This window comes from Daphnia pulicaria, chromosome 11 (genome assembly GCF_021234035.1).
Source record: "Daphnia pulicaria isolate SC F1-1A chromosome 11, SC_F0-13Bv2, whole genome shotgun sequence".
Taxonomy (NCBI): Eukaryota; Metazoa; Arthropoda; class Branchiopoda; order Diplostraca; family Daphniidae; genus Daphnia; species Daphnia pulicaria.
This window is the reverse complement of record NC_060923.1, coordinates 2,208,742-2,230,571: the sequence shown is the minus strand read 5'-3', so window position 1 is coordinate 2,230,571 and position 21,830 is coordinate 2,208,742. Positions and strand designations below refer to the sequence as shown.

The 21,830-nt window shown below is 36.7% G+C and overlaps 2 protein-coding genes across 8 annotated transcripts; both read right to left on the bottom strand.

The window, feature by feature from the left end:
- Positions 1 to 805: 805 nt before the first annotated feature.
- On the bottom strand, positions 806 to 3,956 carry LOC124315421 (E3 ubiquitin-protein ligase TRIM32-like). Of its 3 annotated transcripts, none has more exons than XM_046781092.1 (8): positions 3,881 to 3,956; positions 3,225 to 3,349; positions 3,123 to 3,154; positions 2,873 to 3,057; positions 2,757 to 2,782; positions 1,681 to 2,020; positions 1,443 to 1,615; positions 806 to 1,378 (listed from the first exon to the last, which is right to left on the bottom strand). In XM_046781092.1, the coding sequence occupies exons 2-8, from the start codon at positions 3,337 to 3,339 to the stop codon at positions 1,185 to 1,187; spliced, it is 1,065 nt and encodes a 354-aa protein (XP_046637048.1). In that variant the 5' UTR covers positions 3,340 to 3,349; positions 3,881 to 3,956; the 3' UTR covers positions 806 to 1,184. The 3 variants fall into 3 exon arrangements, with proteins under 3 accessions (XP_046637048.1, XP_046637047.1, XP_046637049.1); XM_046781091.1 differs by lacking the exon at positions 3,881 to 3,956 and adding an exon at positions 3,713 to 3,874; XM_046781093.1 differs by lacking the exon at positions 3,881 to 3,956 and adding an exon at positions 3,430 to 3,512.
- A 3,289-nt stretch (positions 3,957 to 7,245) lies between these two features.
- LOC124315107 lies at positions 7,246 to 21,523 on the bottom strand. 5 transcript variants are annotated; one of them, XM_046780503.1, is made up of 12 exons: positions 21,431 to 21,523; positions 21,164 to 21,328; positions 21,019 to 21,095; positions 20,585 to 20,947; positions 20,351 to 20,526; positions 20,069 to 20,288; positions 19,934 to 20,009; positions 17,973 to 19,859; positions 17,710 to 17,893; positions 17,434 to 17,627; positions 16,797 to 17,291; positions 7,246 to 7,436 (listed from the first exon to the last, which is right to left on the bottom strand). In XM_046780503.1, the coding sequence occupies exons 1-12, from the start codon at positions 21,458 to 21,460 to the stop codon at positions 7,320 to 7,322; spliced, it is 3,984 nt and encodes a 1,327-aa protein (XP_046636459.1). In that variant the 5' UTR covers positions 21,461 to 21,523; the 3' UTR covers positions 7,246 to 7,319. The 5 variants fall into 5 exon arrangements, with proteins under 5 accessions (XP_046636459.1, XP_046636462.1, XP_046636458.1 ...); XM_046780506.1 differs by lacking the exon at positions 7,246 to 7,436 and having other exon boundaries at positions 16,260 to 17,291; positions 21,164 to 21,360; XM_046780502.1 differs by lacking the exon at positions 7,246 to 7,436 and having other exon boundaries at positions 16,260 to 17,291.
- Positions 21,524 to 21,830: the final 307 nt, after the last annotated feature.

The window sequence follows — 21,830 nt, the reverse complement described above, 5'->3', positions numbered from 1 at the left end:
CAAAAGTAAAATATACTTAATAAATAATTTAGACTCCCTCCGCCTTTGAGTCTACTAGGATAGATTGAAAATTATTAAAACGGTATAAAACTTGATCGTCGCTGATGAACTGTTGGACCAACCAGGAAATTACACTGCGATTTACTTTCTACAAATAGGGAATTTTCTGGTAGATATACTTTAACTACTTCTTTGTTGGCATAACAAACATGCTGATGAGAGAGAGAACCATGACTAACATTAATCGTCGGCGAGTCCTTTTGGCGGTCGCTGAGGTTATACTCTTTGTGTGGTACTAGATGGATTCAAGGAATCCCGCAAATTAATTCGTTTTGGTCGGCTTCTTTCTTTGAGAATTCAAACAAATTTAAAAAAAAAAAAAGGAGAGCAATACCAAACACAAACGACATTTAAAAAATATTCCTACCCAAATATGGTGAATCTCAAGGTGAAGAAAAGAATTTTCCTACCTAATGTCATGTGAAAGGCGTTGGACTTTTTGAACTCTACCTTCAGATGACTGAACGAGATGTTGGGTTATCGCGACCGGTTGCAGGTCCAGCCTTTAATAGGCATAGAATTGGTCGATAATAAACTGGATTTTCATGTTTGAAACCGCTAGTAAGATGTGTGTGAAGTCCTGCGTGAAAAAACAAGGAATCATAAAAAAAGGAATAATCAAGTTGGAATTGATTTCGACATGGTCTATCACCTTTTTAAGGAGTGGGTAACGAAGCCATTTTTCTCTTTTAAAGACGGTTCCTGTAAAAAAGTGATGAATCATTGTCACAAGATAATATCGTAATTATCAGACATTAGATTGAAAATGTATTGAAATATTAAAAGAGAAAACAAAAATTGAACAAGTCTTTCATATTCTGACGAAAATGAATGGCGTTGAACATTAAAAAAAACCCTGTGAAAACTGGCCATTATTAATTAATTTCTTCCATGATTACAACACTCGGGTCTTAAGATAAGACTGGAACAACACCCTAGATCATGCTGACAGCAGAGTCAACAGGTACGATACGTGCAGGGGCGATGAATTTTCTATTTGCGTATGAATTTCCGGGAAAATTGATTGCTTGGTTTTTGGAAAGTAAAGGCTGTCATTAAGTCTCAGCCACTAAACTGGAACAATGCTGAGTTTTATAGGGGAACGGTAACTCAAATCAAGATGATCAGTTGGGTGAACGAGTATTTCTAGCCGATTCGCCTTTTTTAAGAATAAACGATCGTAATTGCTGAATAGATAGACCTTGACTCGGTAGGCCTAACGCGTCTGCCCTGGTGTTTGGGATAATTGAAATTCGAATTTTCTTGTTATTGGGCGGACCTGATGACTCTTTGACGTGCGAAGAACCTGAGCAAGACGCTATAAATTCATTCATTAAGAAAATTGAACAGCAGAAAACAAATACAAAAACAGAAGTACGTACGCGAGTCAATGTCTTTGTTCAATACCGCAGCTGTTCTTGATGTCTTTTTGTCTTCCATTGTTTCATCGTTTGATAACATAATTATAGCTTCATTTAAGTTATTACCGTACGACCGAAGAAGGTTACCAGCATTCAATTTGATAGACTGGGTTTCTTTTAATTTACCACTAAATCTGCATAAATAATTGGGCGATTAAAACATTTTGCGAAGCAAGTAAAAATACATTTCTTGATATACTCAACAATCAGATGATTAACTTTCTTGATCAAATTAAACATTTCTTCTTCTTCAGAAATATCAATATCATTTACTGATTTAAGACGGCATTCCAACTCGGCGATTGTGTCTTTGCTAGAAGCCACTCTTCTATTAATTTCGGAATAAAGCACTTGCAGCTTACCAAGAATATCTGTGTGAACCAACTGAATTTTCTTAAAATCGTTTAGGGCTTGTTTACAAGATGACTGTATGTCTCCGATGATTGATTGTAGGTGTGAGTAACGATCTTGAAAGTAGTCCTTATAATTCTTGACTTGATGATTATCTTTAATGCAACCACCATATGCAAGGAAAGAACCGAGGGGTTGTCAACTCTAATTTTTCTAGAAAGTTGTTATTACCACGCGCAGTGAAGTAACCAAAAAAGCGCGGTATTCTTGTTAAATTTCCGTACTGTTATTCCCTCTCTAACCTTTGTCCACAAATTTCCAATTTCTCTATGTCCATTTCTTATTCTACCCCTTATCTTACCTTTTTCTCCTTTTCCATTAGAAAAATTGTAAAATTTGGAAAAACTGGAAATATTACAAGATAATACCCCACTTTTTACCACCTTTTCTTTCCTTACTCCCCCCTTTTTTACGTCGAAAACGTTGTCAGATTTCACTATCGATGTCCTCGCGAAATTTGAATATGGCTAGTTTTGCGTTGCCTGAAGATCTTGCATGGAAACTGGGACCTCCGCTAGGTGGTTCTTACGAGTATCCTGTGTAGAACCCCTAGCGGCTGTCCAAGTTTCCATGCAGGATACTACTTGCGCTAGTTTTGCTACTGACTCTTTCTTGGTTTTTACCCCTGATCCGCCCCTTTTTCCAGTTTTTCTAATAGAAAAATTGCAAATGTTCCGTGGGTTTTCCAAACATCTCCCCTTTCCTTATTTTTTTTACCTTTCCTGCCATTTCTCCCAAGTCAAATAATGGCCCTACCCTTTTAACCTTTTTTCAAGTTTTCCTTGGTTTCCAACGTTGGAAACATCCCTCAAAACTATCCAAAAATCCGAGGGGTATTAGAGTTGACAACCCCTTGGAAAGAACAGTCAGTGCACCACTTTTGTTGTTTCCTGAAAGGTTATAAGACATAATAATTAATTAGTCCTTCGCTTTTGTTTCTTAAAAATGGATGCAAAGATTTGAAAAAGTCTGTATCATACGCTTCGGTGTCCGCTTCAGCCTTCCTCTTTTTTTCCCGTTCGGCAAGTTCACGAGCTCGGTTGGTTTCTATGGTCACCAAACGTAAAACGACGTTGTTGGTGGCCAACTCTTCTATCTTGCGTCCCTTCATGTTCGTCAATCTGCGGCAAGTCGGGCAAAGTACCGAATTCACGTTAGAAAAGCCCTGTGTATGTAAATGTTAACTAGAATGATTATTACAGAGAATTTAACCTTTTAATTTGCCCTTACTTGTATACAACTGACACAAAAGTAATGATGACCTGGAATTTGTGGCATGTAAAATTTAATGAGTAATGAGCAAAAAAATATGATTTCTTAAATACATCTTACAGTCAAGAAATTTAGGTTTATGCTTCTCCAACGAGCTAAATTCCTGCAGACAAACATGACAAGTTATCAGGTCTTCATCTGTGTCAGATACTGCTTTATTTAATATTGACGCCATCACTGAAGTTCTAACCAGTAAGGGGAAAAAATGTTAGTAGATGAGACAAAAGCAGTTGGGCGTCATTGCAAATTATGATTCAAGATTTACTTCTATCTGTGTGAATTTTGCAATTTAATTTAAATTTTGCAATTAACACTAACATGCTGTTACTTGGTATGCCTGGTATATGCAACCAAAAACACATTTTAACCAGAACTAAAATAATTGTCATAAAGAGGCAACAGGCCTACATGTTAAAATTCTTTGAATTTCATATTTGAAATTAGAATGAAGATTTATATGATGGTAAAATTATAAGAAACACATGACTTGGCAAGTAATAAGGTCAGCATGGCCGTTAAAAGTAAAAAAACAGAATGGAAAATCTTACCACTTGAAGACTTGATGACAGATATTGTGAGAGTCAAGCAAGCAACAGCACAAACGCCTTAGTTTAACAGAAACAGGACAAGAAATGAATTCAGAGTTTTAATCTCTAAGATTTTTTTAAGGTTGGGTGGTCTGCAACATCATAAAATCACAATGCTTACAAAGTTACCAGGATGTATGTGCAGATGTACGAGTAATGGAGTAGTGAACTGTTATGAATTAACGCAGCAATGTCAAATTAAAAATTTTTTTTTTAACTTCATTAGATCCTCGATTCCGATTAAAATATTAAATATAATAATCAAACAAACCTTAAATTCAAGGAGTTGGGTGGTTGGCATTTACTCGACAATAGAATTTCCTCTTTAAGTGCACAAATTATGACTACATTAATAAGACATTACATGTCTTACGAATTACGATTAATTTACTGTATTTAACTGTATTCTGTATTACGAAAATGAACAGTAACAACATCCAAACAATTGAAATTCCCAAATTAGATCATTTAATGATCCACTTATAAAAACCGCAAAATTACTAATATTGTTGATAATTTCCATACCCATAGTACATGGGATAATTGGGATATTGCATGCCATAGTTGCATGAGGGTATTTGTTGACCACTGGTACTCGCATAACTCGATGTCGTTCCATAAAAGTTATTATACTGGCTGAACATACCTCCATGTTGCATCACGGGTCTTGTCATCGTCTGATAATTGCCTGATCTGTATGGATTATAAGACAATTCCCGAACAAAATTTGTACGACAATGAGGAACACGGCATTTGATATCAGTGCAACTCTTTGCGTGGTAGATCAATATGGCGACCAGCTGTGTGCACACTGAACAACCATTAGGATTGCAGTAAAGTTTATGGCTTTCTCGATTATGAATGAAAGCACGCTTTATGTCCTCACATAAAAGATAAGCACATTTTTGGTCAAAACATTCGATAGCATGAAAAAATGAATTGACCCATAAGTTGATTCTTGTGAGGGGGTTCACGTCAAATCCAACTTTCTCCATCTTATGTTCATGTTTTACATTTTCATTGCAAGAGGCGCACAACTGGTAATAATCCTTGCAGTGGAAACAAAAGTAAAAAGAGGAATCCGCAATCGGCTTCTTGCAATGATTACACTGAAATAGGTTAGGCATGTCGATTTCTTCCTTGCCTTTACACAAATTCGATGCTATGCTTCGAAAATATTTAACCTTAAAAAAATTATCCTTCTTCTGTTCCGCACAAATAAACTCCCAGGTGTATGGCTGGAGAAGATCCTGTTGTGGCTGTTCTACGTATTGCTGGACTTTCTCCACTACGTTTCGAGTTCCAGGTTGTAGCATTGGTTTTAAGTTATTGATCGAATTAAGGTCTTGCGGTTTCTGCAGAGTCAGAATTTCTCGTTGAACGCCACAATCCACCTTAGACAACACATTTTCAGTAGAGATCTTCTGTTGCCTCTCATCAATAGGACTTTGAACCCGAATCTTCTTGTTAATAACTTTAATTGATTCTGCATGCTCTTCACCCCGTCGCTTAAGTAGCTGTTGACTTTCTAAACACAACGTTAGGGAAAAAACCCATAAAATATTTTTTAAATGTAAAATTCCAAAACTGCAAAATATACGTACGACTTGGTAATGTTTCTGGAACTTTCTTGCTTTCAGCTGTCGGACGATCTTGAATGCTGCTATTTTGAACAGAAGTGAAATTCTCGGAAGGTTCGGTTTCATTTTGACCTTTTAACAATGTAATTAAGAAAGAAACATCGTTCCTGCCTTGAGTCTCAAGGTAATCTTTAGCCTTTAATTTAGCAGCTTTCGCCTCTTCAGTTATGTCACTGAACCTGCAAGTTCAAATAATTAAAATAAATGAAATCAAATAGATTTTACGAAAGTGACCTACTTGATCACAAGCTGATTGATTTTGTTAATGCTGACACTCATGTCCTCATTATCCTCTTTCATGAGAGCATCAATACATCCTTCTACTGATTTCAGGGACTCCAAGTGAGCAATGCTGGTATTGTTGGATAAAACCTTTTGATTCATTTCAGACTCAAGCCATTTAATTCTAGCAAGAGCGTCTTCATGGGTTGACTGAATTTTTCTATAAATTTCCAGGGTTTGGTCACACGCTGAATTTGAATTGATGATTATGTCCTTGAGGAGTAAAGAATGTGACATGTGTACATCTTTAAAATTTCCAAGTTGATGTTCCTGAAGTTGACAGTTTCTCGATGCTGAAGCATTACATTCAGAACACCATTGCTGGTTTGCCCTGGAAATTAACAATAAGGTCAATATTGAGTAATTTATCCCCCCTTTGGAATTGTGTACCCTTCATTCTGTTTTTTCTGTGATTCTTCAACAACTTTTAATAGACGCAAGGCAACATGATTTGTGCCTAAATCTTCACATTTCTTCTTTCCAAGTACTGATATTGCCCTGCACACAGGACAGGTTACCTTCTTTCTGCAAATTGTACCTTTTACAAGACTCTGAAATCGAACAAAATAGAAGCTGTTGATTTGTTCGCACTTTGAGCATAAAAATATAAGGGTCACCTTAATACAGGTAAGACAGAAAAAGTGATGGCATTTGTCTAAAAATTTTGGCAGATGTTCTACTTCATTGAAGTTTGTGAAGCAGACCTGGCAGGAGACAAAGCCTTCATCATCATCATTAATATCAATCACTTCCACTTTATTTTCTGACATGTTTCCTGCAGTAACAAATAAAGTTGAAAAAAATGACCGAATTAGTAGGCAATTTATTTTAGAAAGTAAACTATGATTCTACAATCTGTCTCGACTCACAAGTTGACGAGTTCAGATAAACGTGGCCCCTGCGTTATTAAGGCCGGATCAAAGCTTCCAAAATATTACGCATGGAACAGTTACACATCCTGCGTTGCCAGGTCTGGAAATCTCATTTGTGTCCAAATTGGCCAATCAGCGTACAGCGTTTTAAAGAGGCTGTACGCTTATTGGACACAAATGAGATTTCCAGACGATGTGTAACTGCTCCATTTCCGATTAGCGCTTCAATAAGCGTCATGTAATCCGTTCTCTTGCTAGCTACCGCGCGTGAGTGTACATCGCGTGTAGGCTACCTTAAAAGAATTAAGATGCATTTATAAAATATAAATTAGATTAGAGAATCAATCATAATCTAATGTGAATTTACTTATAAGAAGAAACATCGGTGTCATCCCCCAAAATTGTATTTACTAATGGCAGCAAAAAACTACCACATTTTAGAATTCAGTTCAAATCCTCAATCCCAAAATTATTCAGAAACGCCAAATGCAACAAAATCATTTATTTTTACCAACTACAGAAGTTGTAAAGAGCTGCCCTGGAAAGAAAAACATGTGAAAATATGTATCAACTAGTGTCAGGGTATATAAATAGTGATTTCCCAGTTAAGGAACGACTTCAATATTTTAACAAGCTGAAAATATTTACATTTTCAAAGAAAAGGCAGAAGCAGCGGCTTCAGCAGCCAGCACCTGTTATAAATGTGGATACTGCTTACAGATTGCCAAATTAGAACGGTGTTCATTACCAATGGAATTCCGCCGTAGATCAATCCTATAATCCACCCTGTTCACTTTGTTTACGAAAAAATGAACAAACAAAAAGGTAGTTGATTCCGAAAAAAATTGCAATTCGTTGACGTGTTTCTTCAGTCACGTTTGGTGATTTCATTTTCATCAAAAGTTCTTTTTGACCGAATTCTACATCCAAATGGTTCAGGATCCAGTAGTAGTTTAGCGAGAGATTTCCGATTCAATGCACCAACGGGACAACAAATTCCGCCACCCATAGCGATGGCCAAACCAAGATGCATAGTTTTCCCGGACTGTGGCTGTTGTGGAATAGAATCGACCGATTCCTGTGGAATTTTTCTTTTTTCACCATCTGCACTCGTGCTAGTGTCCACGTTTGTCTTAGCTCCCACGTGATGGATTGCTTGATTGACTTCACCATCAACTGTCACATTTTGAGAAGTAAGGAGGTTAGTTATTGGCGGTGGATCTAGGAAATTCGGAGTAGTGGGATGTGAAACGTTCAACTGAAGAGGTGTAATGACTCTCTTGCCAAATTCCTGCAGTTTAGGTAGGACACCCATCGAGTTTGGCGTTTTCACGGCATCTTCGCCAGCCCTTTGATTGTAACACCCGTCTTGGGTTGCAACCTAATACAATTTTAATAGAGCATTACACAACCGGTAGTTCTGGAATCCATTAAAGTTGCTTTAATGATCTTAGTTACAAAGAGTTAATTGATATTACAGATACAGATATTCTTTGAGTATAAATTCAAAATTAATTATTTACATGAGAAACATTGCCGGTTGATGTGACTGGTCGAACATTTTCCATTTGAGCGATTGAATTCAATTGTTGAGACGGAGCTGGTTGAAGCCTTGGCAATTGACCTACAGATTTAGTAGGAGCTTGAGTTCCACCAAGAGCTTCGTATGGTTTTACTGTCAAGGCCATAACTCCTGCACCGCTTGAATCTACTGTCACTAATTTCCATGTAGGAAAAGAAACAGAAGGAAATATTAAATGATAAGTAAACATTGAGATCACGTTAAAGTTATTGTGTACCTTTATTATGATCTGATGCTTTGAGAGCGACGCAAAAAAGGCAATCAGATTTACAGCAATTTCTCCAATGAGAAATTATCTTCTTCGAATGTGAGCAATGAGGTACTTGGCACGACTCACCATTCTGGCATGATCTCACGTGGTTCAAAATGTTCTTCATTTTCAGGCAGTAGGCCTATGGAGTGGGGCACTGTTAGGTTGATGAAAAAGAGGAAAAACAATTTAAACTGAGAATTTCTGTAAAGATAATAAAGAGTGAGTGAACGCACCGATTCGTTTGCCTGGTTAACTCCTTGCAGGCATTTATGAGCATGAATAACTAGTGCAACGTTCTCCTGTATCCGTTTCAAATTCTCTGCATAGGTGATTGCTGTAGGACTGGATATTACAATTCCACTGTCAATCGATCCTGACGAGGTTGGTGCTTGAATAACGCTGTGAACAGCTCGAGGGAAATCGTCTGCGGGGGATTCATCCGGAAGTGGTTTTTTGCTCAAATCTTTTTTGGATAAGTCTGCAGATGAAGTTGTTGTTGTGTTGATGGGAATTTGATTTTTGTTCCGTGAGCCCAATGGCTCCAAATTAGGGTTCCCCTGTTTTTTCGGTGGCGGAAGTGCTTTCCTTGTGGATTTGAATAGATTATTCAGGAATAAATTGTTTTTAATCTTCTTCGCATTTGAGCAATGGGGTTTAATCGAGTTTTAATTCCTTTATTTGAATAAAATGCAAAATAAAACATTAAATTTATTTTAGAATTTAATCTGTTTGTTTAATCTTAGCAGTTGAACTAATTTGACTCATGTTTATAACTCACGAAATCTTTTTGAGAATAATGGATTGGATTTTCAATTTTCGAGATGTGTCTATTCCAATCAGCTTTCAATAAAAATAGCAAGTGGGGCTAGTTTCATGAAGTACTCGTCGATGGCTTCTAGATTTCATTTGTTTGACAGGATCACGTTGCGTATTACTGTAGTGGACGAAATTGGTGACGCATGGTACCTCCTAGAAGATCACAATGTTACACAATGTACGCATCTCTCTGGAAATAGCACTTTCTCGGGCATATATTAGGCATCATCAATTCATCAATTCGCTATAACCACATATCTAGTGAACATTAAATAATAATAACGCAATGAATTCATACTTTTCGTTGGTTTCTTGTCCAGTTTTTTTTTCGATTTCTATCAATGTGGGTGGTTGCACACGAATTTTTTTGCCAGTGGATGCTCCTTGTGGTTGGTTTAGAGCCATTCGCTTGAAAACTGTATGCGTGCCTGAGCAAGAAGCTAAAATCCATGGTATAAAAATCCATTTTTAATGAAATGGCATTGATTAGAAAACGTATAAAATAAATGCATACGGAGTGCTTCATTATTTTCAGGTGGATTTCGGATTTCTTCAAGTTTCCCATTTATTTCCTCCTTTTCCAGATCGCCATTGCACTGTATGTTCAAACCGTCATTCTTATTGCTGCTGCTAGCTTCCGATGCAGAAGTGTTTTCCGTATTTGTGAGTTCTCCACTCAACAGCGTTAATAGAAATGCGAGAACTTTGACACAGACTGAACAATTTTAACGCGATTAATCGAATGTTCTAATCTGCTTTATTTTTATATTAAACCATATAAATTCTTACGCTTCAAATAGCTATTCCTTGAAGAGGCTTCCAAGTTTAAATTGTTCAACATTTTAAGCCAGTCAACAATATTAGAAGGTGACACATCACTTGAAAAATGCGCTAGGTATTCCGCATCTTGTTGAGCACTGCTCAGTGAATTTAGGACATCAAGAATTTTTGATCCTGTGTGGCTTTAACATCTTCAGTTCTGGAGCTGAACCTGCAAACAAAAATTACAACACATTAAAATAACATATATATTAAAACTGAATTTTTGATTCTACTTGTGCTATTAAAATATTGTTTGTGGCATTCCTGTGACTAATTTCTGACTGAAGCCAATCAGCACAACTCAGGACAAATTGGTTAACTGACTGGACTTGATGACAGTCTTTCAAAACTTTATCACAGGTTAAATGTTGTTCATTAATTCTAGATTTCAGCTGCAGAGAACGTTCACTGTATGCCTCAAGGTAGTTTTGAGTTTTATGCTTGCTTAGCTGGCAAGCAACAGATACAGAAGAATTGCATTCAGTACACCACAGCTGTTCCACCCTTGAAGTTTAAACAATAAAAATTCAATATAGAATGTAAAATTTCAATTATTTTCAACAATCCTTACTGTGTTTCACTAGCTTTTGTCTGGGTTTCAACTACCTTTAAAAGGCGCAAGGCAACATGGTTGGTAACCAATTCTTCACATTTTCTCTTTGACAAAATTGAAGCAGCTGATCTGCAAACAGGACAAAGAACTTTCTTTCTGCCAGATGGTCAACTTAGTTCCTGATAATGTTCAGAGTTAGAGACCAAAACCCGTGAAGACACAATTAATGAGTATTGAAGAAAAGCATCACCTTGAGGCAAGGAAGGCAAAAATAGTGGTAGCACTTTTCCAACTATTTTGGTACGCGTTCTGTCTCATCAAAGTTCATGAAACATATTTGGCACGAAACGAATTCTTCATCATCACAACTCATGTTCATACTAGCATTTGAATTGCTTTTTCCTGACATTATTTTTTTAAATTGAACATCCAGTTAATCACAAGTTCCTCCATACTGTACGAGTATTCGAGTAGACCGTACGTAGTTCGTTTGTTGTTTTGCAGTTTAGCGTCTGTCTCTGCTAGCTAGCAGACTAAGAGTTGTACCACAGTTAAAGGCCACCATCTTTGATTTCTCAGATAGTCTGTCCCTGGTAGCACACTTACATCCATCGTCTATCATATAGATGTCTGCAACCTAAATTGGATATCACATGGATACTCAATTTACTACGGCCTTATGCTATCTTCGTATATATGTCCTATAGATCTACGTTTCTCATACGATCACGGACATCCATTTGTGTCTAGAAATTAGACGCTTAACAGACGTAACATGACGTCTGTGAGATGTCCAAATTATCTGTCCACAGGATAGATGAGGAAGACAAGGACTTTACATTTTCATAATTTTAACTGCTAGTATTAATTTAAAGCCGTTGAACCAAACACAGTTAAAAAGTAATATAGAGTGGTGTATTGGGTAGAGCACTGGAGTATCACTCCAAAGAACGTGGTTTCGCGCCCATCGAGAAACGTTTCTTTTTTTCTTTTTGCTTAAATTTAAGTCTTTTGAAGACGGCTGTAAGCCGTACCCATTTGGATGTCTTACAGCGCGACATTAGTATAGACATAGCCACATAGGCAATCCTATGGACGTCGGGTTAAGACATCTCACTCGGCTGCAAAAGATGGGCGACGTACATCCTATAGATAGAGGCGTGCTACCAGGGGTCTGACTCTGATTAGACGTTTAACGTTTCCTTCTCGTGCCAGAAGCTACTTCGTGTCTTCGTATTTATTGTTGTTAGCAACTACAAAAGTACAAACATAACAACCCAGTTTTGACATATAGTGCTGCCACTGCCAAATCCAGCCGTATGCTACAACAAACGGCGCGTACAAATTTGAAATTGAAATGGACAAAGTTTCCCCTAATGATTGGCAATGTAGCCGTCCTGGGTAGGAACTGGATTGATAGCCTATTAGAGTATTGGAATTATGTATTAATGTTTTTTTCTGTTGAATCTTAGGTGCTCTTTTCTGAACTTCGATAGACGAACCGTATGCAGGGAGTGTGGGAAGTCCAGAAAGCGTTAGTATTTATTTTGCATTTACATTTCAATGGAACTTTAATTCATTATTTGTTCTTACAGCTGGATTACATGATAATCCTCTTGATATAGCAAGAGACAGTGCTCTTTTCTGGTCTAAAGGTGAAGACGGAGATTTTCTGCCGGCAGATAACTCCCTACCTCAGCAAGATGACCTTTATTTTATGTTTGAGAAACACAGAGGTGACTGATTATTCTTTCTTCATCTGTTGCACAGAATTTCAACTGTACTAATTTATTATTATTCCCATGCAGTCGATACAGAGTCTAAACAAGATTTGCAACTGGATATTCTTCAAAAAGATCCTATCATAAAAACGAATGGTCAGGGCCAAAAAAGGAAAAAGCTTGGACAGCAACTGAAAAAGGAGAAAATGGAAAAGTTGACAGAAAAAAAAAACAGAAACAAGAGGATTTAAAGAGGGAAAAAAACGAGTACATGTCACTAGTACCTATTTTTTTAAGAACCTTCGTCACAAATACCTAAGAAAAATAAATTGCCACCAGTACATTTGGTCATAAGTACCTTTCGTCATATGTACTTTATGACACAAGTACCTTCCGTCAAAAATACTTTTCATTTTAGACCATAAGTACCTTTCGTCACAAGTACTTTCAATTTGAAAAGTTAGCATGAACATAAGTATCTCTACTGTTATTACTTTTCATTTATCGCATTATTATAAAGATTACATTTTTTATCATTATTTAGGCATTTTGTGCCAATCTTGTTTCGTGATTAAAAGTGTAGTTAGTGGTGGTAGTGTTGTTTAGTGGTCTCCTAAACCAATGATTATTACCACGAAATTTGTCGTGGCGCGACGGTCGAAACTGTCTTGCCACGACATCTTTCGTCAGAAAAAATTATGTATATTACATTGAAAATTCTGCTTGTTTACTTAAAAGTTGAAAGAAAAAATTATTTACAAAAATTTTATTTGTATTATATTAAAAATTTTGTATATTTTATAAGAAATTTTGTATATTATATTAAAAATTCGGTTTATTATATTAAAAATTCGGTACATTACATTAAAAAATTTTGTAAAAATTTTATATAACAATACAAATTCTCTTATTATATAAAAAATTTGTCATATTATATTAAAAAATTTGGTTTGTTACATTTAAAAAGTTGGTTCATTATATAAAAAATTCTGTATATTATATCAAAATTTTTAAACTTTATTAACAAATTGGTTTATTCTATTGAAAAAAAAACTAGAAACCGCTTTTTTTATGAAAAAAGGTATCAATAACTACAGTATTTGTTGTAAATTCTGAGGTATCTGCGACAAAAAAAATAAAAGGTAGGGGAGACTGGAGTAAAACGGGACGGTTTTTGTTTCCCCCCTATATCTCCCAAACTAATTATTGAATTTCTTTAAAATTTTGTTTTTATGTATTCCATATTGTAATGAACCCCCCATATTTTTTATATAATTTTATAATGAACCATTTCCCCATAAAATACCTTTAAAGTTTCCTCAGATTTGTGGGAGGGGCCTATTTTGGGGGGTAATTGAGGACACTGGGGTGGGTGATGAGGGACGTCCTCCGTTTTCGCCTTAAAATTCATCAATAAAATTAAAAAAAATTGAAAAAGTGTTCCACTGCATATACTCTTTGAGTTTATAAATGTTTCAAATTGATTATTGTGTTAATGAACCTTTTTTCTTATAAATACAAAAACCCTTATGGAGCAGTAGGACATCCTGCGTTGCTAGGTAACGAAATCGAGCCTCTTAAAAATGCTGTACGCTGATTGGTCCGTAACTGTCCCAAATTAGCCAAAAACAGCTGTCCCGATTTCCCGGTTTAGACACTTTTTTTTTAAAGTTCATACTGTCTAAACTAATCGATCTAAAATTATAATTTCTGTTTTAAACGATCAAGAAATGAATCAGCTTCATTTCCATATTAAATTTACATGCCATTAGCGTTTATTTGTTTCTTCAAACATAAAATGGCGGAGACAAAAATTTCTAAAAAAAACCGTTTTTTTTGTTTTGTCAATAACTCATGCAGTTATTGACAAAAACCAACCAAATTTCATGCCAAATTAGATTATACAGATTTACATAACATACTAAAAATTTTTACAGTTTTATTAACATCTACTATTTTTCCCCCCACTGTCCCTTTTGACCCGGTGTCCCGTTTTACTCCAGTCTCCCCTATCAATGACGAAAGTACTTTTTTTAAAAAGTACTTAAGGTGAAGGTACATATAAACTGTGGTAATTGTGACATGTATTACCAAATGAAGGTACTTGCGACGAAGGTTCTTAAAAAATGAGGTACTAATGACATGATCCCAAAAAAACAACTTTGCTTCTGTTACTTGCAACGAGCTTCTGGCAGAAGCAATTCTCTTGGATCCAACAGATGAAAACTTACCAGTGAACTTTAGAGCAGAATTTGATCATGAAAAAAATCTCAAAGAAGAACAAGAAGAGATGTCGGACTATTTTTCAGACATAAGCCTTGACTAAGGACCAGTAATTTTTCTACGTTTTTGTCGCTCTGCCCCTCCCATTCTTTGTAAAATTCTAAACATTTGGCATCACATAACCCAAAAATTGTACCTAGTATTCAGGTTTTTATATATTGAGCTTTTTCAGATCAAATACATTTATATTCAATAAGTGAAGAAATGTTTTAATTTAAAAACTATCTTATAGACCTTTTTAAGATTCCTCGGTGTAAGCAGAGCGAAAAGTCGTGCGGCTAGTCGACTAGTGCGCACCATGGCGGGGGATAGCCGTTACTAGCTGCAGACTTGGCTTGATTCTTCGAATCACCTTGTTGTTCGGCGGATAGGGAGGAAAGGAAAGTCTGGTCCCTCTTTTTTTCATTCTTTCCTTTCCTCCCTATTCTTCCCTCGGGCACGATTTACCCGTCAAGTCTATCCGGGAACAACAAGGTGATTCGAAGAATCACATTGGATATAGATACCAATATATGTGTATGTTTTTTGTATGTTCTATGAACATACCAAAGGTATTCAGAATAGAACTAGAATAGTATATGACGAAATGGACATTAAATGAGCGGAAATAGTGCACGAACAATGAACGTTATATTCACATACCATTTGAACATCCACATACATTTTTCGAATCTCACATTAACATGCAATGAACGTCGACGTTTTAGTAGGGTAGCAGAGATTTTTAGTATTTCAAACGATCTTTTAGGTGAAGTTTTTATGTTTTGTGCCAACAACTATCGTCATTATCTCTGACTGTGAAAAATTTGAATAAATCCAGGGAAATTGCCAAATTGTCGTGCGGATTAACATATTAAAAGGAGAGGCTTCCCAACAGTCGTTCCTGATATTATAAGACTAATTTCCTATTCGTCAAATTTTTGATCAATGTCTATCAAATTTGAAGATTGCGTTCGACGGAACAAACGATGGTGAAATATTTATGAGATTTGGATGAGCATAGAAGAGAAGAGGGCAGATCTACAGCAATTTAGCATATTGTGCATTATCAATTTATTTCCCCTCGATAGTCATTGTAGTTGATTTATTATGAATTTTTAAGTAAAAGGCATTTGGTTTTCACGGACAATATCCTGCCCCGAGGAAAGAGAACCCCGCGCCACCCCTTTGTCCCCTCTTAGTTTCTTCCTTCGTCTCTTCTTTCCATTCTTCCCTTGGGGCAGGAAATGGCGATATTTTTTCGTAAACACGGTAGGGACGTTTACTTAAAAATTCATAATAAATAAACTACAATGACTATCGAGAGGAAATAAATCTTAAAAGATTACCTGATAACTAAGGAATGTAGTTATCTAATTAAGAATAGCAACTGAAGACGACTTAAATGAGAAAATTAAAAACTAAAACTAAAACGGGCCAAACTCCGTAAGCCGCCATGTAAGAAATTTTACTATTTCGTGTCCAATCGATTTTTCACAAATGGCAACTTCGGACGTTAGCCAACTCTATATACAGTGTTTAGATCTATTTGTATTTTCTTTTGACCTTTCCATTTTCTGTACTCCTGAGAATTCAAAGAAATAGTCTAATACTGTATAAATGTAAACAGAGTCTAAAGTGAATAAAAAAGAGTTCTTTTCATCCAAAAAGAAAAAAACTAAAGCAACTATAAACTCGATACAGAAATGTTTCAAATCGATTCTTCAAACTAGCAGACGACAGAAAAAACAATAGAATTCAGTTCAAATCCGCACCAAAAATTATTAAGAACAACCAAATGCAAAAAAAAATATTTATTTCTACCAACTAAAGAAGTTGTGAAGAGCGACCCTGAAAAGAAAAACATGTGAAATTATATATCAACTTGTATCAGGGTAATAATTAAATAGTGATTGCCCAGTTAAGGAATGACTTCAATTTTTAAACAGGCTGAAAAGTGAAAAGTGAAAATATCGGAAAATATTTACATTTTCAAAGAAAAGGCGGAATATTTAACAATCAAGCGGCTTCAGTAGCCAACAACTGATATAAATTTGGATACTGCTTCCAGATTGCGAAATTAGAACGGTGTTCATTACCAATGGAATTCCGCCGTAGCTCAATCCTATAATCCACTCAGTTCACTTTGTTTACGAAAAAATGAACAAACAAAAAGGTAGTTGATTCCGAAAAAAATTGCAATTCGTTGACGTGTTTCTTCAGTCACGTTTGGTGATTTCATTTTCATCAAAAGTTCTTTGAGAGTTGACCGAATTCTACATCCAAATGGTTCAGGATCCAGTAGTAGTTTAGCGAGAGATTTCCGATTCAATGCACCAACGGGACAACAAATTCCGCCACCCATAGCGATGGCCAAACCAAGATGCATAGTTTTCCCGGACTGTGGCTGTTGTGGAATAGAATCGACCGATTCCTGTGGAATTTTTCTTTTTTCACCATCTGCACTCGTGCTAGTGTCCACGTTTGTCTTAGCTCCCACGTGATGGATTGCTTGATTGACTTCACCATCAACTGTCACATTTTGAGAAGTAAGGAGGTTAGTTATTGGCGGTGGATCTAGGAAATTCGGAGTAGTGGGATGTGAAACGTTCAACTGAAGAGGTGTAATGACTCTCTTGCCAAATTCCTGCAGTTTAGGTAGGACACCCATCGAGTTTGGCGTTTTCACGGCATCTTCGCCAGCCCTTTGATTGTAACACCCGTCTTGGGTTGCAACCTAATACAATTTTAATAGAGCATTACACAACCGGTAGTTCTGGAATCCATTAAAGTTGCTTTAATGATCTTAGTTACAAAGAGTTAATTGATATTACAGTTACAGATATTCTTTGAGTATAAATTCAAAATTAATTATTTACATGAGAAACATTGCCGGTTGATGTGACTGGTCGAACATTTTCCATTTGAGCGATTGAATTCAATTGTTGAGACGGAGCTGGTTGAAGCCTTGGCAATTGACCTACAGATTTAGTAGGAGCTTGAGTTCCACCAAGAGCTTCGTATGGTTTTACTGTCAAGGCCATAACTCCTGCACCGCTTGAATCTACTGTCACTAATTTCCATGTAGGAAAAGAAACAGAAGGAAATATTAAATGATAAGTAAACATTGAGATCACGTTAAAGTTATTGTGTACCTTTATTATGATCTGATGCTTTGAGAGCGACGCAAAAAAGGCAATCAGATTTACAGCAATTTCTCCAATGAGAAATTATCTTCTTCGAATGTGAGCAATGAGGTACTTGGCACGACTCACCATTCTGGCATGATCTCACGTGGTTCAAAATGTTCTTCATTTTCAGGCAGTGTGGAGTGGGGCACTGTTAGGATGATAAAAAAGAGGAAAAACAATTTAAACTGAGAATTTCTGTAAAGATAATAAAGAGTGAGTGAACACACCGATTCGTTTGCCTGGTTAACTCCTTGCAGGCATTTATGAGCATGAATAACTAGTGCAACGTTCTCCTGTATCCGTTTCAAATTCTCTGCATAGTTGATTGCTGTTGGACTGGATACTACAATTCCACTGTCAACCGATCCTGACGAAGTTGGTGCTTGAATAACGCTGTGAACAGCTCGAGGGAAATCGTCTGCGGGGGATTTATCCGGAAGTGGTTTTTTGCTCAAATCTTTTTTGGATAAGTCTGCAGATGAAGTTGTTGTTGTGTTGATGGGAATTTGATTTTTGTTCCGTGAGCCCAATGGCTCCAAATTAGGATTCCCCAGCTTTTTCGGTGGCGGAAGTGCTTTCCTTGTGGATTTGAATAGATTATCCAGGAATAAATTGTTCTTAATCTTCTTCTTCACATTTGAGCAATAAGGTTTACTGCATTCGAGATCGGTGCAGTTGTGTGCATGACTGATAATAAGGCCGACAAGCTGCCGACAAACTAGACAACGGCTTTGTAACTTGGGACTTCCTTTAAATTCTCCAATGGATGTTTTAGCGTGACACGCAAGATTGTGTGCGACGACTTCTTTCATCGTACGGCAAAATGGTTCAAGGCAGTAGTCAATAATACAATAAAACGAATGGACAAACGAAAGGATGCGTCGATCAATTCTCGATATGCGATCTTCCGTGACATCTTTCAAATGGGACGATGAGTTGATTCGGTCCAACTCGAACCCAAATTTCTCCATCTTGTGATGATGCCCGTCTTTTTTATGGCAGAGAAAGCACAATTTGAAATCATCACATTCACCGCAGTAGAATCCAGTCTCTGCTGGCCGTTTGCAATTGTTGCAAGGGTAAACGAATTGGACAACGTTTCCATTATTGTTGTGAAGCTCTACCAACATATCCGCGGCTATGGCATTAAAGTTGAAAATCTGCAACTGTTTGTACGGATTCCCGACATTTTGAACGACAACATTCTGTACGTTACACTTGTTTGTTGGATTTCTCTGAATAACTTGCTGTGGTGTCAAAGTTGAAGTGACATGTTGTGCTGCTGGATGTTGTTGGTTTGCAACAACTGGAACATTTTGTTGCTTCGTTGAAGATAGACAAGGTTGATGCATTTCCTGTTTAACAATTTTTGGATTGGCTTTCTCCAATTCAGCTTTGTTTTTGGCAATTTCTTGATCCTTGATTTGAGCGGCTTGAACGGCGGCAAGATTAGCAGAACATTCCTCTTTTTCAAGGATTAATTTATCGAATTCAATTTTAAGCTCTTCGAACTGCGTCTTGTAATTGCGAAATCGATGTAGTTCATTTATATGTTTGGCCATAGTTTCAGTCAACTTCGTTTTTAATTGCTGTGATTCTTCTTTTGCTGAACGGATTTCTTCCTGCAAAGTGATTTTCAGTGCCACGGATTCAGCATTGACCCTCATCACCTGAAGGGTACTTTTCTCTCGGGCCTCCTTGATTTCATCCATTTCCGTCTGTACCTGTTCCAATCGCTTCTCAAGTAATTCTTTATCACGTTGGAGTTTCTCTATCAAGTCGGGTGGTGATCTATTTGATAGTTGCCGCAATACTTTTGCTAATTGAGATCTGCTTTGTGCCAGCTGTTCATGTGCAGCTTTCAGCTGCTTAACATCGGAAGAGTGCTGCTTTAACTCCAATTCATATTTTTCTTCCGTTCTTTTAGCCCGTTCAGTTTGATTCAACGTTTCTTTACGTGCTTTGGCTTCAGATTCTTTGGCCTGTTTAATTTGCTTGGTCATGAATTCCAAATCGGCTTCGAGTCGTGCTATTCGATTTGAAACATCGGTATTTCGCTCAGCTTCTTTGTCCAGCTCAGCAGCTCTGTCTTCCAAAACCTGATTGGAAAATGTCTATATCATAAAGAAGAAAATCAAATGTAGTAAAATAAAATATCTTCAGCTTTGGTCTCTTCATGCTTACGTACTTGCTCGGCTTGATTTTCGTTTTCTTCTGGATAATCCTTTTCTTTTTTAAATGCAAGACTACCGGTATTATTTCTACTCAGAAAATAAAGAAACACTAGATCCAATAAAGGTTTTAATACAACAATGTTAAGTACCTGGACACGTCGCAGGAAAGATCTTCTTCAAACCGATCTGAACTCTCATTTCGAGCCTTCTTGCCAACACGCGAGGATTCTTGATCGTCCTCTGCCCGCCGCTTATTAGGACGGATTATAGCTTTGCCTCTTGAGTCATTCGAATCCTGTTCTTCTTCTTTTATCTTTTTATCGCCCTTACGCAACAATGAAATCAGAAATGCAAGAACGTTGATACAAGCTTTAAAATAAAAATGATAAATTTTAGTAATTTTGAATCGATACTTTAAATGAACATATTACATTGATTAGTCTGGTTAAACGAAGTACTAAACCATTTCATCAGTTCCGTTGATTCTACATTCGACGTTTGCGCTGATAAAGTTAATTCTTGTTGGGTAGTGCACTCGTGGTATGTTTCAAACAACTGGATAACTTTCCGTTGGCTAGCTTGAGCCTCTTGAATCCTATCATTGGATCTAGAAAGAAAATTCAGTTAAAAACTTTTGACAAGAGAGAAAAGTTTCTTATACTCACTGGGCTAAAAGCTGATTAATATTATTAATGTTACGCTGTAGATCTTTTCCTCGTGGAACATGAAACCCTTCTGATATTTTGAGAGACTCCAACTGAGCAACTGTGGCATTATTGGCTGAATTCCATTGACTTATTTCTAGATGAAGCCATTGCATCCAAGTGAGAATTACTTGATGAACAGACTGAATTTGACGACATTTCACCAAAGTATGGTCACAGGCAGAATTTGTTTCGTTAATCTGAAGCTTTAGCTTTAAAGAATGAGCATTGTAGAGATCATTATAATTCTGTATTATATGGCTTTCTTCATAGCAGGCCAGTGATGCTGGAACATTACACTGAGAACACCACAGTTGCTCTTTTCTGCACAACAAAAAGTCTGTAAATTGTTATGGATATAAAAGACAAAAATATTTTGAAATTAAGAAACTTACACTTCATTCTCTCTTTCTGACAACATACACAGAGGACAGCTTAATTCTGGCTGACTATCTTTGCTACCAACAGTTGACTGAAATTGAAAAGTTGCTGATTAATTAGACGTAATCTTAATGAGTAGTAAGAGAAAATAAATGCTACCTGTTTACAAGGAGGACAAAAGAAGTGGCACTCATTGAAACATGCTGATAATGCATATTTTGTATCATTCTTATAAACAATTACTTTGCATATATCACAAACGAATTCATCATCGTTTTCGGATGAAGATACATTTAACGAGTACTTATTTTCCGTCATTTTGATCTGGAAAAATAACAATACGCCGACGTTAATAACTAGATTTTAAAACGTTATCAACCCCACATCAACAGTACTGCTGGTTTGTAAAAACTAGTATTTTTTTACCTGTCTTATTACGAAGTTACCATTCGACATAAACGAAATCCTGAAGCACGTGGACGACGTGGTCTACTTTTAGCAGACTACACGAGACACGACGACTAGCATGCCCAGAGGGTTAATAAGCCAATAACAGAAAACCTTGGGATGCCCCACTGCCGTCTTTCGTCTTGAAATCTCAAAAATAAACCGGATTTTTCCAAGAAAGCAAGAAGTCTGTGAGACCCTTTTTTTCAATAAACGTGTGTCAAAAATATATATTTTAAAGTTAACGGTTGCTAAGCGCATTCGAAATTCAGTTTTCGTTCAACAACGGTCGATATTATTAGGCGTAGGCGGGCGCGGCGGGCGTAGGCCAACAAATAATAGGGATCACCTGGTGGGGATTAAACCGCTTGAGTTGAAC

What these genes read in the sequence shown, in the direction of transcription:
- LOC124315107 (XM_046780503.1), bottom strand. Translation starts at nt 21,460, where the DNA reads ATGTCGAATGGTAACTTCGTAATAAGACAG. An exon ending in TCAGAAAGAGAGAATGAAGT is followed by an intron (nt 20,948 to 21,018) that starts GTAAGTTTCTTA and finishes TTTGTTGTGCAG; the next exon opens with AAAAGAGCAACTGTGGTGTT. An exon ending in GTTTAACCAGACTAATCAAT is followed by an intron (nt 20,289 to 20,350) that starts GTAATATGTTCA and finishes TTTATTTTAAAG; the next exon opens with CTTGTATCAACGTTCTTGCA.
- LOC124315421 (XM_046781092.1), bottom strand. Translation starts at nt 3,339, where the DNA reads ATGGCGTCAATATTAAATAAAGCAGTATCTGACACAGATGAAGACCTG. An exon ending in TAAACCTAAATTTCTTGACT is followed by an intron (nt 3,155 to 3,224) that starts GTAAGATGTATT and finishes CACAAATTCCAG; the next exon opens with GTCATCATTACTTTTGTGTC. An exon ending in ACAAAAGTGGTGCACTGACT is followed by an intron (nt 2,021 to 2,756) that starts GTTCTTTCCAAG and finishes GACAACCCCTCG; the next exon opens with GTTCTTTCCTTGCATATGGT.